This window comes from Hevea brasiliensis, chromosome 12 (genome assembly GCF_030052815.1).
Source record: "Hevea brasiliensis isolate MT/VB/25A 57/8 chromosome 12, ASM3005281v1, whole genome shotgun sequence".
Lineage (NCBI taxonomy): Eukaryota > Viridiplantae > Streptophyta > Magnoliopsida > Malpighiales > Euphorbiaceae > Hevea > Hevea brasiliensis.
Window position 1 is genome coordinate 7,598,776 of NC_079504.1, and position 17,403 is coordinate 7,616,178.

General features: G+C 32.9%; 1 protein-coding gene across 4 annotated transcripts; it reads right to left on the reverse strand.

Annotated features, from left to right (window-relative positions):
* Positions 1-700: 700 nt before the first annotated feature.
* LOC110641993 (rho GTPase-activating protein REN1) lies at positions 701-14,792 on the reverse strand. Of its 4 annotated transcripts, none has more exons than XM_058130991.1 (24): positions 14,635-14,792; positions 14,436-14,533; positions 14,220-14,279; positions 13,747-13,783; positions 12,861-12,937; positions 12,613-12,683; positions 12,421-12,499; positions 11,818-11,974; positions 11,265-11,384; positions 10,412-10,489; positions 10,043-10,098; positions 9,884-9,953; positions 8,682-8,766; positions 7,668-7,911; positions 6,169-6,378; positions 5,714-6,034; positions 5,523-5,572; positions 4,535-4,595; positions 4,361-4,444; positions 3,520-3,633; positions 3,245-3,414; positions 3,037-3,100; positions 1,903-2,031; positions 701-1,637 (listed from the first exon to the last, which is right to left on the reverse strand). In XM_058130991.1, the coding sequence occupies exons 2-24, from the start codon at positions 14,472-14,474 to the stop codon at positions 1,158-1,160; spliced, it is 2,856 nt and encodes a 951-aa protein (XP_057986974.1). In that variant the 5' UTR covers positions 14,475-14,533; positions 14,635-14,792; the 3' UTR covers positions 701-1,157. The 4 variants fall into 4 exon arrangements, with proteins under 4 accessions (XP_057986974.1, XP_057986973.1, XP_057986971.1 ...); XM_058130990.1 differs by having other exon boundaries at positions 5,714-6,028; positions 14,196-14,279; XM_058130988.1 differs by having other exon boundaries at positions 14,196-14,279.
* Between the last annotated feature and the right edge of the window lie 2,611 nt (positions 14,793-17,403).

A 17,403-nucleotide genomic window follows, 5' to 3' on the forward strand; every position in this document is an offset into this window, starting at 1 on the left:
TCTAAGCAGTGCTCTTATCTCCTATAAAACTGTGAATTGACCCTTAATTTTAATAAATGTCATTGTCACCAGACTCGATTTCAGTTTGAATCAATTTGGAACTGATGGTTCACAGTTCACCAAAAAGGATGAATTTAAATCGGCTCTTGAATCCCTAAGGTTTTGATTTTGATTTCAGTTCAATTTAGCTTCATTTAATTCAATTCAAATTCAATGGTCTAATTTTTTTTTAATATTCTATTTTTTAAATAAAAAATATGATTTTGTCAAAATCAAACCCCATGGTTCTAGCTCAATTTAAACTCATTTCATTCATAATCTAAGTCAAATACTCATTTTATCTGTTTGATATTATTTAAATTGATCTAATTTCGATCTGCTTCTGATTTTGAACCTAACCATGGTCAGGTCTAATTGTCACCTCAGGCTCTTTGAGCGGTTCCTCTCGTCATAGAAGAATTGTTCAGTCTCTTTGGGAGTCTTGTGTTATGAACTGTGGAACCTGCGGCGAGCACGTGGGAGTCTGGGCCCGGACGCTTTGGTAATCGGCCTATGATAGGAAAAAAAAAAAAAGTTTGCCAGTTTGGTTCTTTATGGGAGACGACAGTGAGTTCCATCATCCCATGATGTCTGTTCTCCTACGACTTGGAGAAAAAAATGGGAGATTGAAGAAGAATAAACTTAATGATTTTGCTAAAAATTGCAGAAACTGGGTAATGAAAATCATCTAATCAAAATGATCTCTAGGATAATCGATGTATCTGAATTAAACCCTCAAGACGGTAGGTGAAGGCTTGATTCCAGGTCCTGTAAGAGCACACTGGCCGAGCAACTCTAATTACATTAAAAATTGCATTTATACAAAGGATGCTTCGAACTCCTGCTTTGGCTCTAAACCAGTAAAATATCAGCAACTAACTTTTAACTTCCAAGCCATTCAACTTGTACAACTCAACTTACTTCAAGGAAATGGTTGATATGTACATCTAGGGCTTATGGGATGTGTCCGGACTTTGAGCAACTTCTTCATTGTAGGCATCAAGCACCTTGATGCATTGCTATCTCCATTTACCAAGTGTATGATCCATCTCACACAAATTGCCGAGGAAGGACATAAACAATGCTAGTTTGTGCACAAAAATGATAATCATTTAGCATCATCTGGAGTTGGTTCTTGGAGTCGCCTGAGGTTGGCCTCCCAATCCTTTAACTTTGCCAGAATTATGAGATCCATGGCCTTCAGATTTTCCTTTCTCCGAATCTTGGGGATGTTGACTTTCCGAAGATTTCCCTCCATCTAGGTGATTATCCGATCTTCGAGATTTTTCAGAATTTTTATGTGATTGACCTTCTGTCCCCAGTCCTTTATCTACGTTTAGAAGGCAATGAGAGCTCTCTGATCCTCTATCATTTTCTGGATTTTGAACAGAATGAATTTCTGAACCTTGGCTCTTGTCGGGGATTTGGGATGATTGACGGACCTCTGATCCTCTAACTTTATTAGTTGTAGTTGCATGACCTGAAGCTCGGCCTTTATCCATATTTTGGAGTTCACTAGTAAGCTGGCTACGCCGCTCCTTCAGAAAATTGAGTCGGGTTGTCAACTTTGTCAGTGCAAAAGTTGTAGAATTCACCCCCTGTTGTGCACAGTTGTGGTAAGTAGCATGAGTATACATAGAACTAATAATTCCAATGAAACTTGTGAATTTCTTTCAGGCCAACTTGGCTACTCGAAGTAAGCAATTACTTTAATGGCTCTGAGAGAAAATTTTGTATGCCAGAAGTTTCAGAAATCAATCTTACACACACACATATCATGCATTCAACCCACCAAGGCAACAATCTGATTTTCCCATAGGGCTTTCCGTTTTCCCAACACAATTAGAAAGTACAATGGTTTACCTCACTTCTCAAGCTAGACTTCTTGGAATTGGTTGAAGACCTGGAGTTGCTGCTTCGTGCTGGATCTGGCTGTTGGTTTTGAGGTGCAGGCTTGTTTGTTAAATTAGTTGATTCGTCTGCACAAGTATCCTGTCATACCAAAAATCACTGTTAATCCCATGCACATCATCAGAGTGTATTTCCAATGACAACCTATGCTAATTAATAGGTTGATGTAGATTCCTAAGAAACTTCTTTATGTTCATTAGTCAATCAAATAAAATCAACCACAAACTTATTTTTCAAGCTTAAACAAATCTGCTTCTTTGCAAAGAAGCAAAAGGAAGGTAGGGTATAATAGATGACCCTCTCTCAAACCTTGACCCTTGCAAAGGAGGGGAGCAGGAAGTGTTTTATACCGGGGACACCCTTTTAAACAATGTCAGGCTCAGATTAATTAGGATTCTCTAATAGCTTAAGGAAGGCATTATGCTTTTCTCTAGTTTTGTGTTAACCAAATATTGGGTTTTGCCTATTAAGACCTATTATCAGCAAATGTTGTGCACCATTGCAGACCCACTTAAATGTACTTAGTCAATTCATCCATGACTAAAACAACAAGAAAATTAAGGCCAATTCTTTGTGCAATCCAACTGTAAAATGACAATCTTTATCAATCTTGACTGTCTAAATAATAGTAATTACACTTTCATACATATCCTTTAGAGCTTTTGTGTATCTAATGGGTACTCATTTCGATTCCAAAACCCACCATAAAATGTCTTTCAAGACTTCCATATGCATTCTCTACAACAATAAAAAACCACATAAAAGACTTCTCTATTTGTAGTTGATCTTCCTAGCATAAAACCAATAGGATTGTAGAGTTTGTTGTGTCATCTCTTAATCTGTGTTCTATTACTCTTCCAAAGCTTCTTAGTGAGGTATTAGAAATGCCAACTGCTAAGGCAAGAAAGAAAGTCAGTCTTGAAGGCTTATCTTTTTATGCCAAGATAAAACAACAGAAAAATGAATTTCAGCCAAATATAACATCTTCTAGTTTTAAGGATTCAAAATTGTTCTATAATGGTCACTTCTCTGTGTCTCTCTCTCATGGATGCATATAAGCAAATGCAAGCTTACAAAATTGCTTACCTTGTTTGCAGACCCACCAAGATTTGAAGTAGCATTACCTTCAGTATCTCTCTGTTTATCTTTCCTGTAAGTAAACACAGCAACAATAAGTTAAAGCACATATGCACCATTGCAGTTTCTTCTTGTTCTTTTCTGTTTTTCCAAAGGAAAAACAAGATCCTTCCCCTCTCCCCCCATCACACATCATCTATTTAAAGCTATACTATACCGCTTTGCTTGATGATTTGAAGTATGCATTGGCTGATTGCTTGAATCATGTGTGTAGCCATAGTTTTGCTCAATCTGTTGATTTAGCTGCACACTGAGATCATCCACCTTTTGCTTCAAATTGGAGACATCAGCCTCTGCTTGACTTATTTCCTCAAGGTCCGCCTTCATCTGTAGCACAATTGCAAAATTGACAATTTGGTGCGTGATGAAGACAATTATCATTTTTTTTATAAAAAAGACATTATAATTAGCATTTATCAGAGTAAAACTAACTTTTTCATCAATTATAGCTGGAATAGATTGGTGTGCCTGAGATTTGTTAAGTCCTGCTTCCAGAACCATCCTCTTATCCCTCTCCTTTTGCAGCTCTTCCTGTAGTCTTGCCACCTGTACATTCATTTAACATCTACAATCACAATTACACTTACTCACCAGCATTTTATTGAAAAAATTAAAAAGAATATTCAGCTAAGTGCACATAATTTATCTGATGAGAACTTGGATAAAAACAATACGTAAGGGAACAATGATAACACAGATCATAGCCAACATTCAATATCTGTCTCCAGGAATCAAGTAACGACGACGTGATTCTATTTTCGCAAATCCCTTGGTCTACAAATAGGTTCTATTATTTACTGAAACTCAATCAATACAACTTCAATTCAAGTCCATGCTGAAAAGGTAAAAGAATTTCTCTTCTACTTAATTTCTTGCACAATATAAAACATGGATTTGCCATTGCACCGCCATTTTCAAGGAGGGAAAAACTAAGTAATGAAAAGCATGCAATGGAAATCATACATTGATGTTTATGGCCCCACTTAAATAAAAATTCTTACTTCCATGTGAGGTAACTTCCTAGTTCTTTCACACTAACACTATCATGAGAAGTAGATCTAATGAATCTGTTTCACTTCCCACATTTCCTACCGTGGCAAATAAAGGGAGAGGGGAAAAAAAGAAAAGCTGAAAATTTCAGCATGCACCTCTGCTTGCCTAGGTGAATAAAACATCCTCACCCATATGAAATAGGGAAGGGACAAAATGGGGAAAAAGGGAGAAACCAACACGACAACATAAAGGATAGTGAATTCTCCCATACAGAACATACATCTTGCTCAAGGGCTAGACGGCGCTCATGCAATGCCTTCTTTCGTTTTTCCAAGTTGGCTTGCAAAACTGCATTATCTTTAACCTGCAAGGGAAAATAAAGTGAATTATTGTGAAAACTCCTAAAACCCTTCAATATTGACTACAAGAAAGAGGCACCATTAGAAATATGCACCTCATCACAAATTCTATTTTGCAAGTCAATTTTAGTAGCCTCCAGCTTCTGGATTTCAACTCTACATTCAAGTCAAGAAGTTAGATGCAATAGGATTTTGAGCCAACTAATAGCTGTCCATGATACTTAGAGAAAAGTCATACCAGTCCTAAAAATTTCTATTTTTTAAGGAAAAAGAATCTAAAACAAGAGAAAAAAAAACTTAGTGTATGTTTTAAATTTGCTGCATCATTAAATCCTACAAGAAGATGCATAACTGTTGATACTGGGAATGTAAGCATCCAAAGTCAAGTCACTCAAAGCTAGACACCACAAAGATGAGGGGTACCTAACTACAATAAGTAATTATGAAAGAAATTGCAAATATATTGAAAATTAAGTAAAAGAACTGAATGGTGATAGTGTCAGCACAAAAAGAGAAGGATACATTGGATTTTAGAAGGGGAGAATTATCCAAATCTTCACTGATACTACCATAAGAACTAGTCGACAAAAAAAGTAACAGCACTGGTTAAGAACTCCAACCAATACTCCAGGGAAAGGGGGTGATAAACTAGGCTTGGTCCCATTCTAAATAACATCCCAAAATGTTTTGCCTGTACATCAATCATCCCTTATCTTGGAATATTTTTTTCTCTTTTATGATCAAGATAAACAACAGAAAAATGAATGTCACAAAAATATAACATCTTCCTCTTGGTATTTAAGGATGCAAAATTGTTCTATAATGGTCATTTCTCTGTCTGTCTCTCATGCATGCATATAAGCAAATGCATGCTTACATAATCACATAAAGCATTAGTTAGACCAACCAAAAGTTATGTCTTAACACATTTCATTTTTACCCTTCAATGAAAAAACTGAACAAATTAAAGCTCATCTACTTAATTTTTGTGGTAGAAGGATGCAAAAATGACTACACCAACATAACATAAGCCCATAAGATCATTAAAAAATGTACTGTGCAAATGAAATTAGCAAAACTTACTCATCATCAAAATCATAATCAATGGATTCCATAGATAGGTTCTTCCTTGCCTGAACTCATGTCCGAAAGGAAAGAGGGGAAAAGGAATCTCAGATCACAAATAGCTATCACATTGTACTATAAACTCCTGATAATGAGAAAATGACCATTAATGAAACACCAAACCACATTATAGACATAGATATACTCACAGAGATTTGGTCCAAAATGGTTGAAGACTTATGCTCCTCTCCATTGGACATGCTCACAGATTTTTGAATGAAAGCAGATGGATAACCCGTTTGTATTTTTTCCAAAATTGTTTCTCCAGGAAATCCTCCTGCCAATTTGCCTGACTCAATGCTTTGTTTTGGCAAATTATTGTTATTTTGGCCCAGAATATTCTCACTCCTTTCTACATCATGATGTGAAGGTACTGAAGTTTGAACTGAATTTGACAACTCTTCTTCAACTCTACAATCATTATCTACATGAGGGGAGTCAGAACCAGAGCTATGATCATCACCCTGCATCTTAGAAGCAGCTAGGGTAAGTATTCTGCATTTTTGCTGTCTTAATAATCCAAAACGCTTAGAGAAACCACATTTTCATGTGTATATTGTATAAACAATGAAGATACTTATGCTAGAAAGTAAAGCCTACAGACCTTATTCTCAGACATATCATTGTCCCCAGATTCACCACTCTCAGTTCCGGTTGATACATTGTCAATATCATCTTCTGAATATGCATCAGACTCTTGTGATACATCGTCCTGTTCATCATCTTCATAGGATTCATCATCATCTGTTACCTCCTCATCCTCACTTTCACACTCTTCTGAGTCGGAGTATAATCCAGGGGACATGACGCCTTCCTGAAGAAGTTACATGAACTCATAAGAAGCATAAAGGAAAACCTTGTAGATGAAATAAACACTATAATATAAAGAAAGCATTGTCAAATTCTTCAACTTTGACATTTAAATATTTATCTTATCATATAGTCATAATTACTTGTAGCACACCAATAATGGCCTGTACCTCACATTCTATTGCACTATAAAGTCGCCATATCATTTCAAGTGTTTATACTAGTGTTTTTTTCTCCTCAAGTCAGGATAAAATTCAAGGGTAATTGCTGCTAAACTGAAAAACATTAGTTAAAAAGATAAGTGTTAAATTTGAGAGAGTGTTGGATAAATTACACTTTTATTCATTTTAATTCGAGCTTATATAAGTGATTAGATTGCTTTACACATCAAAATGACTAGCCAAGTCAATGTTGCAATCTAACCACTTATATTTACCTTTTTATATTTATACTTTTCCGATGTGGGATTTATAATCCCAACACTCCCCCCCACAAGTGCAACCACATGGTTGTCACTTGACAATTAGTTTATATTTTTAACCTAATACGGGCCTAATTATACAACCTTATGGGCGGCTGAAACCCACAACCCAGTCCGGGTTCTGATACCATATTGAGTTTTTAAAAAGAAAGAAGAAAAGGGAGAGAATTGGAATGAACCTCAAAGGATTACATTTTCATTTGCTTGTTGTCACTTGACAATTAGTTTATATTTTTAACCCAATACAGGCACAATTATACAGCCTTATGGGCAGCTGAAACCCATAATCCAGTCCGGGCTCCGATACCATGTTAAATTTGAGAGAGTGTTGGATAAATTACACTTTTATTCATTTTAATTCGGGCTTATATAAATGATTAGATTGCTTTACACATCAAAATGACTAGTCAAGTCAATGTTGCAATATAACCACTTGTATTTACCTTTTTATGTTTATACTTTTCCGATGTGAGATTTATAATCCCAACAATAAGAACACCAGTTTCCATCTCTAAATGGACTTCAGAACTGTTATTGACTTTACATGATATTAATACAAAGAGAAGAATGAAAAATCTATTGAGCCTAACTCACCATCTCCTCCTAATGGCTGCTTGTCTCTCCATATTCATTTTAGACCCCAAAGTATTCCAAAAGTTATTCAAACATAGTTAATGCCTAGATCTTTGTAATCCTAGTTAACACCCTGAGTAGAGAGGAAAAGCTTCCAAATTTTGACATCAGCATGCTTTACATGATAATAGAATTATATCAGAAGTGATTCAAAATAAAAATAGAGAATTACAGCTTACACTGAATATCTTATCATACTCCTCCAATAATGTTATAACAATGGCTTGAGCATGGTTAGCTGCAGCAGCTGCTTGCAGAAGTTGAATGGAACCATCACCTCCCATATCAAAATCATTTCCAATTTCACACTCGCCAGCTAAAAGGGGACGAAGAAGTAAAGGTGCCATACAAGCAGCAACAGCTGAAGTGCTCATTCGATTCACAGCTTTGTGGGAAGCCACAGTTTGCATCATCAGTAAAATTCTGAACGCACAAAAAAAAAAAAACACCATAGGCTGAGCAGAGATCAATGTTGACATAGGAAAAGGAAATCATTCATGGAAAAAAATATTAGGTAAATCTAACACAATTTTATATTCATTCCTAATCTCAAACATGAATGAGACAGTTTATGTGATCCAAATTTATAGTCCAAATGACTAAAATTATGTCTATTCTAAAATTATAATTACAAAAAAAAAAGCTAACTGACATACTTAGAAAACATCCCCTTCCAAATCTTGCCTTCCATTTCATGTGCATAGACTTGAGGCACACACATATATCTTAAAGTTTAGTATCCTTTTGGTCAAAAGCTTTGAAAATGTAGAGAAAATGAACTGGGCTTAACTCTACCTCAAAAGCTAGCTTAAGGGGAGAAGGTTTGCCCAAGTCATGTATATAGCTCAAACACCTCATCCAAACCAATGTGGGACAACACACCCCCTTCATGCCTGGGCATGAATATCTGAAACTTGAAGTTTGCAAGTAAACACATCTGCGGGTGGCCCAACATTGAAGCAAGATAGGTTCCGATACCATGTAGAGAAAATAGACTAGGCTCAACTCCAACTCAAAAGCTAGCTCAAGGGGAGAAAGTTTGGCCAAGTTTTATATATAGCTTAAACACCTCATTCCAGACCAATGTGGGACAACAGACAACCTTTGGGTGCAAGAATGCAAGTGCACTAGAGATATTGCAAGCAAGAAGAAATGTTACACACATAAATACAGAAAAAAGAGACATTAACTACCTTTGTAATAAGCGACGATTTGGCTCAGGGAAGGTTTCTAATATTGCTACTCGCATGGCATTAACTCGATTGCCACGATCTTTTCCTAACCATAGTAATAAAAGTCATCAAATAATGAGATAAGGGGAATTGAAAAATATGTAAGCAACTAAAAACAGCCAAATACAATGTCACAAGAATAAAATGTAGAACCAAATTTCCTTGACTCATTTCCAATGAATTTTTTAAGAAGCTTACCACTTCAGCACAGCAAGAATGTCAGTATAACATCTACATTACAAAGGCTCAAGGTACATCATCATAAATTTCCATCACCTTCCTTTCAAATAACTTGTGTTGTTCCTCACTACCCCAATTTAACAACACAATAATATTGGAAAGGATTCAATCTTTGACCCAATTCTTTAACTTAGTCACAAATCCAAGAACTTTTGTTTTTAACATCAAGGATGATCGATTTGCTCAAGATGGATTTCAAATCAAATCTCTGGCAGACTTTAAACTATGAGCTATCACCATTATTGCCAAATATACCATCCAGGCAAACCATTTCCTTTAAAACAAGAATAAAAGGCCAATGGTGCAAAAGCATACTCTATTCAATCACAGAATACTTATTAAGGAAACTGAATAACTATGCCAGTATAACAAACACAATCAATATGTGGATATTAAGGCAACTATGCAGGTAATGAAAAAGCATTCAGTTAGAACAGAACTGGGATAGATATTGTGATTTTCCAGGCATAACACTTACACAAACTTGTGTTCCACTTACCCACCACAACATAACTGAATGCACAGAAATTATTACATGTGAAAGGCACAATAATTCAAGAAGAGGAAATAGAGCTTTACATAGTTCAACATAGTTTCTTATGTCACAAAACCAAAAACATCATCTTACATTCAATTTAATTTGACTGACAAACAGAACTACAATGCTGCCCAATCTTGAAAATCTGATTGAAATAATGGTAAGAGGAACTATATGTTTGGAGACCAAAAACTGCGGAGTTCAAACTAAGGATTGTGACTCAATAAGATTTCTATGAAAAAAGGAAAAAGATAAACATTGTCGATTTAAAATGGCACTTGTGATACTTCCAATTTGCATTGAAGTATAACATGCATGGCTAATAGATAAAGCAACATAATATCAGACAATGATAATAAAATGCACACTTCAACAACAGACTTACGAAATGCTTCTAGCAGTGCATTGCAGCAAGATGCAGGGACAGGAGAGGATGGCAACTCACGGAGGAAAAACTGGAAGATTGCAAGAAAATTGAATAAGAAAGTAATGGTTTAATAAAATGCTGTAGACTGGATTCATTGTGACTGAAAAAAGGAAATACCTTGACACAATCAGCAATTACATGTGCATCTTCCTCTGGAGAGAACTCTGATTTTCCTAAATCATAAAGCATGACCCAAACCTTTAAAATATAAAAGGGTAACTCAGAACTAAAAATATTTCCAATGTGAGCCATGCAACTGCCTTCTGTAACTAGCAATACTACTCCATAAACACAGAGAGCCTTGCTAATTAATTACTATCTGAACATTATGCAACCTACTGTTAAATTTTAATTCAAAGAAAACAGTATCTGAACATTAAACTTTAAATTGGTCTAAAATGTGAATGTGAAAAATTACTGCCCACATGCATCAATTGCCTTTTAAAAACAAACAAGAAAGTATTACAAAATAAATTTGGTAAAAACCTTGTTCATATTCCCGAATTCGATGCTCAACATCATCAACAGCTGCAGCTTGCCGTAAGATTCCTTCCACCTTTACTCCTGTTTATTACTTTTCAATTGATCAGGTTCAAACAACTGGGAAAAGAAACAAATCTGTCCATATTGGCAGAAGAGGTTTCCTGACTCACTAGAGATCTTGGTAGATGAAGAAAATACCTCAACGTGAAAGCTTTATCTTAAGAAACTTTGAAAGGTAAAATAAATCTGAAGAGAATTTGGAAAATGGAAATTACAGGATCCTTTATAAGATCCTTCTTTGTTTATATCAAAACTAAAAATGAATATGAAAACAAAGAAGTTATTATTTTCTTCAAAGGAATTCAAAACTATAATAGTCAAGAAAGCAATTTTAACTCAACCCACAGCTACCAAATTACATGCATGATTTCTGAGGCAGCTTGAAAGTTGATAACCGAGAAAAAAAATACTTCCAGAGACTTTTTCTTTTACAAGAAAACAACCCATAGACTCTACACAGAGACGAGTTAGGGACCCAAACCATATCAGCTGGCAAAAGGAAGTACATACCTGGGCTGGGGGATTTGCTATAGTACTAAAATTGCTCAAAAAAAGTCTCATCCATTTGCATGTTATAAAAGGGAAAAAAACGAAAAAAAAAGGGATCATAACCTTGGGGCAGAGCACTTGCCAATTATGTTGTTTCAGGTAACGCATGCATTCTCAAGCACAAGAAGAAAAGGTATCCAGCCATATTCAGCGGGGGAAATATGCAAGAATGTAATTCAGTCCTAGAAACACATCTTAAAATACTACTAAATAGTATCACAAACAAGCATGGAATAGAAAAACTTACCATGCTCTTCGATAAATCTAAGAGCTTTTTCTAGGAAAGACGGAGAACCATCAACATCTTCTAGAGCAAGTAAAACTGGTCTGCCAATGACCAAAGCTTTCACGGGCACTTTATCCTTCACTACAAGGGGAAAAATAAAGTGTCAGTATCCCAATTAAGCAAAAAATGGAAGAGAACAAAGGTTTCCCAGTTCAAAACTTCACAAAAGAACTCATGCTACAACTAATAATTTAAAAGAACTTTGCATGCCCAATAATTCAGCTGTGATGGACACAAATTATCATAATAAAATGAAAAGAAAATTTTGAAGAAAGATATAATGGTCATGGGAGAACACAAGAAGTAAAATACTAATAAAATTGGCATAAGGTCGTTCCTTGTTTTGCATTAAAAATTGATCTAGTAAAACATCTGGTCTTTTGAAATAATTAGCACTGATTGTCTTAGGTCTCAGTACATCTATGTAAAAAATTTAAGCCATGCAAGAATCTCAAATACAAAAATATACAGTGGCAAGTGGTAATCACAAAACACGAATGAAAAACCAACATACATGTTACTGCACAATGGTCTATAGAACAATCAGTTCCATCATTCTGATCATTCTTGAAGATACCATTTTGCCCAATCACAAGAGCAGCAGTTGGTGCTTGTGCCAGAGCATTCTCAAGAGCAGTCTTCCACTCATATAAATCTTCTAAAGTTTCAGCCTGCAAGACAAACAAAAACACCATATATCAACAGTAGATAACACAATTTCAGCAAGGCAATAATAAATTGTGGGGAAAAAAGCTTCCAATTTTCATTTATGCCTTTAATTTAACATTACCACATTTGCTTGATTGATGATTTCTTCAGTAAATTTTGACCAATCAAAACTAACATCAATTCTTTTCCCTCACAAGCCCCTTTGATTAAAATGTTATTCATAGCATTGAAAGCAAAGTCGATTTCACTAGTCATTCCCACCAAAGCAGCAGTTCATAAAGGGAATATAATGAAGTACAGAGTTGAAACTACTGAGTTCAGACTTCCTTGACTTTGACACGATTTGAATTTAATGCAAAACTCGACATAGCTTATTTGTTTGGTTGTGTGAACAATAATACAGCAAAAGCAATCTCAAAAGAGACACAAATAAAGAAATAGAAGCCACCTTAAGAGTGAAAGCTCTCCCATCACGACCATCAGGAAAGAGAACAGTCAATAGTTTTTTGTCTGATTTCACGACCACACTAGAAATCATCCAAAGAAAATACTATGAAGTATGTAAACTAGACTCAATTCTGTTGTGTAAACACTATGACAAGCAAAACAGAAATTAACTAATTTGAAAAAGCAAGCTGACCTGCCTGAATTGTTGAGGTCAATACCACCAAGAGTCAAGTTCACTTCACTCCCTTTTTGAGTAGCAGCACTCTGGAAAGTTCAAATATAGTAGGTCAACCTTATAAAACTCTAAAAACAAAACCAGAATGCTGAAAGAGGGGGATGGGAAAAAATTTCCATGATTACAATAATATATGCTGTTATCCATAGGACATGCATGTGTGGAAATTAATAAGATCCCATAATTGCTGTATGCAAATTACTTACTGGATCACTTCTGAAGAAAACCAGTGAAGTTCGCGTAAGAATAAACCAACGCTTCTTCCAGGATGTCCAGCCAATTCCTACATAAAATGTTTAGAGAATACAACTTCAGAGTTCAGAGTAGGCCATGATCCTCATAAAGGTAATGACAGATACATCTTAAATGTTCACAATATAATATACACAGGCACCATTGATACCAACAAAACTCAAATAGTGTGCATAGATTGTTGTACATAACTCAGATAAGCCACTAAAACTGAAATATCAAGAGCATATTTTATCCGAACAAACAAATACATCCAGCATAGATGTCTATAGTCAGCATCAAAAAGACAGGAAAGGCCATAGGAAGTATATGAATTTCTGTAAATTGCAAGAAAACCACACTCCATATTTCCCATAGAGATACCTAAACTTTAGTTAAATTTGATTAATATACTACACTGAACTATAAGAACTAGCCCCTTCTTTTGAAAAAAAAAAGAAAAAGAAAAAAAGTTTAATTTAAATTTTAAAGTCAAGAGTTTTGACTCATTAAACAGCCTCTCTGTAGAAAAGCAGATGGAGAGCCTTCTCAACTAGGGACACCCTTAATACATAAATGTAAGATCTTGTCAAAATTCACACAAAAATCGAGTTTAAATAACAGCAAGTTCTAACTCTACCTTCTTTCTTTTTCCATAATTTCTTTCTATGCCAATGGAATTACATAGCAGGATATATATATATAACAACAAATATATGTTGGTTCTGGAAGTATCGAGAATTGTGCCATTTTTAGAAGACTTGATACATGCTCATTTAACATGTTTGCAAACAGTGTCTTGCTATTTATCATTAAGTGTAAGAACTAAGAAAATACAAAAACACAAGAATTGAAACACACCTTTAGATGATATAAAAAGAGGCCCACTCTTAAAAACCTGCAACAAATATCATATACATTAGACTGCAAAAAGACCAGGAGCTTCAAAACAAGAGATTGTAGATCAAAATTAAAAATAACCAATGGACACCATCAAAAATAACCAATGGAAACCATCAAGTGATAAACTCGCAAGCATATATTTAATTATAAATTATCACTACTTAGACACTGGTGAGCTTGATTGCGGCAATTATAATCAAATTGTGGTTTCATATATTAAAAAAAGATTAATTATAATGTCCGTGCATGATCCATCTCAATTATTAGTTTAGAGAAAGCGGAAAAAAAAATTATATGCCAAACGACAAAAAACCTGACCAATAATTGTGACAATGTCCTAACGATAATGACAATGATCATGAGGATCTTATCGATTTTTTTTTTTATAACAAAAAAAAGGAAATCACCGAATTCCCAGCCCGGGAACGAACATCTTCAGACTGTCCCTGCGGCGGAGGTCCAGCAGGAGGTTGAGCAGCACCGCCATCTCCCTACACAAAATAAAACCACAGGCATAAAATCAATCACAAAAAAAAAAATCACATACAATCACGGTTGCATTGAAATTTAATTTGAAGAATAACAGCCAAGCCATCAAAAAAACTGATTATATCATTTAATTGGCATCATTTTGCATCACATTATACCAGAGACGGTTCTGTGTTGGCGTTCTTGTTGGTAGTCATCGCTTGATCCACAAATCACATCTCAATGGACGATCAGTTTAACCGAATAAACTCTGAACCTGCACTGGCACCACCATGGCCACATTGATCACGCTGAAGCTCAATTTCATGGGAACGAAAAAATGAAGATTTAAAAATAGTTGAATTGAGAACAATGTACCTGGTTTAGACAGAGAGAAAAGTATAGAAGAGAAGGAGAAGGAAGCGTAAAGATAGAAAGAGGAGAGAAGAGAAGAAAGAGTTTTGCAAGAAATTTTCTGTGGTGGTGTGGGGGGTGGTGCGGCTTTTTTTTTTTTTTCTACAGAATCAGAAAGAAATGATTTTCCTCCAATGGAAACCCGGTGGTCAAGCAAAAAGCCTGCCCAAATTGGCCGGGGCTACCACCTGTACACGTCATCCGCATTCTTAGTTAAATTGGAGGGCATAATTTGATTTATATATTTAATTAACATATAATAATTTTAAATAAGAAAAATTATTGTACCGAAGTTAACTATTTAATTCAGCATTTTGAAAAATACTGTATTTTAATAGGCCAAACTATTATTTAATTTTTTTTATATTAATTATTAATTAATTAATTAATTTTTATATTTTAAAAAATATTATTATTTAATTTTTTTATTTTAATTAAAGTAATTAATTGGTTCATACATTCTAAAAATATAATATTTTAAAAAATTTTCTAAATAAAAAATAAAATTTTTTTAATGTAAATACTAAATCTGATATACAAAATTTTAAATTAGTATAATTTTTTTCAAATTTTACTAAACCTGATTTACAATATTTTAAATTGTTCAAGTATAATTTCATTTAATTTTCCAACCATCATTTTTATGTTTTTTTCTATTGAAAATCAATTTTTTCTGGATTAACTTGGAAATCTAAATCAACCAATATTTGATCAAACATTGTTTCCCAACAGACAACACACAAGTAAAGCCCAAAGATTAAAATGAAAATGTTTGAATAATTTAAAAAATATACATATTCAAATTTAATTTTACATATAAAAAATTATAATTTTTTTATCTAGAAATATATTTTTCAAAATATTAAGATCAATTAATTAGTTTAACTAATATAAAAGAACTAAATAGTAGTATTTTTTTTAAAATATAAAGAATAACTAATTAATTTTATTGAAATAAAAAGACTAAATAATAGTATGATTGACACAAAATTTAGTTGAATAATGTAAAAAATTGAAAAAATTACTTAATAGTTTAACATACTAAGGCTTCATTTATTTCATAAAAAATATAAAAATATTTTTATATATTTTTAACATTTGCAATTTTAAAAAAATAATTTAATAAAAAATATTTTTATAATTAAAATAAAAATTAAATATCTTTTAAGAAATGACTTTCTCTTAAGAGAAAGTTATTCTCTAATATTTAAATCTGATAACCTTATTAAAATATTAAAATATTTATATATACATTATCTAAATATATATCATTAATTTAACATAATAACTAAATGATAGAAAATATTTTTATTAAAATGATATAACTTATTTTTTATAAAATAAATAGAATTTAAATAATATATTTTTAAAAATAAATAAATTAAATAATTAATTATATTAAAAAAAAAGTGTGCAATAATTTTTCATTTAAATATTAATGTAATTAGCATATGATATTTCAGGGCGAACGTGTTGGAGGGAAATATGGATAATGATGGGGCATTGAGGCACTTTTATGTAATTTCCACTCGTGTCACTGTCCATCTGGTTGGAACTCTCTCCTTCCTTTTCATATGTCGTTCTCCTTGTACCTCATTGCAATCGGCTGCTTCCTGCTCACAATCATGTCCTATGTGTCAATTGTCAACACGTCTGTTTCGAATAGACGGCACAGCTGCTGTCCGTTGTTTCAACATTAATCCTGTTTGTAAACCAAATTTAAACGTGGCCTAGATTCATAATTTTTTATTTAGATTATTTTAAAATATATTTTAAAATTATTTATTATATTTTTCATAATTAACTTAAAAAATAAATTTTAATTAAAATAAAAATAAGAAATTAAAAATATATATTTTTCTTTTCATATAAAAATTTTTACTTTTTAAATTTTAATATTTTTATTAAAAAATAAAAATATTTATATATGTATAATATAAATATATATATTATTAATTTAATATTATAATAAAATATTTTTATAAACAATATTTTTTATATATAAATTATCGAGCCTAAAAAATAATTAATTAATAAGTTTACTGAAATTAATTACAAAATAAAAATTGTTCTAAGTTAAATTTTGGTAAACCAAAAACAATAGATTGAAACCTGACCTATGTGTAAAATCTACAGCATTGTAGTGGCATAGCAGATAACTATGGACGCAACGGATGCAGCATTAGAAGTCAGACAGAGAACATGGGATTGAAGCACTCGCGTCTGTGGGCAGCAGTTCAAATTCAAGCACAGGACGCGTATTCCTGAATTCAGAAATTTCCCTTTCTCAAGTGTGAGGTCCACGTGACTCGCACATGGATTTTTTTTCTACAAAAGCTGCCGCTGTCAACTGTCAATACATCAATACAGTGCTGATTGCTAAGAGAATTACTTTAGTACTTAATTATTAATAATTTTGATTTATATATATTTTTAATTTTAATATATAAAATTAATAAATATTTTAAATTTTTATTAATTATTTTATATTTTATTTTATTATTTTTATTTTTTTAAAATAATTAAAATTTACCTCTATATATATATATATAATATATATAATTACATATAATAAATATAAATATATAAATATATATAATTAACATATGTTAATATATTATAACTACTAATTATAGTATTTAAAGAATAAGTATTAAATTATTTATAATTTATATATATATATTTAAAATTAATAATTTAATTATAATTTAAAGTCATTAAATGATTAATTAA

Excerpts from the sequence above, each read along its gene's own strand:
- LOC110641993 (XM_058130988.1), bottom strand. The coding sequence starts at position 14,474 with ATGACTACCAACAAGAACGCCAACACAGAACCGTCTCTG. Across the intron at positions 10,490-11,264 it reads TAGATTTATCGAAGAGCATG|GAGTAAAGGTGGAAGGAATC; the intron begins GTAAGTTTTTCT and ends AGTAATAAACAG. Across the intron at positions 5,573-5,713 it reads CCATTTTGGACCAAATCTCT|GCAAGGAAGAACCTATCTAT; the intron begins GTGAGTATATCT and ends ACATGAGTTCAG.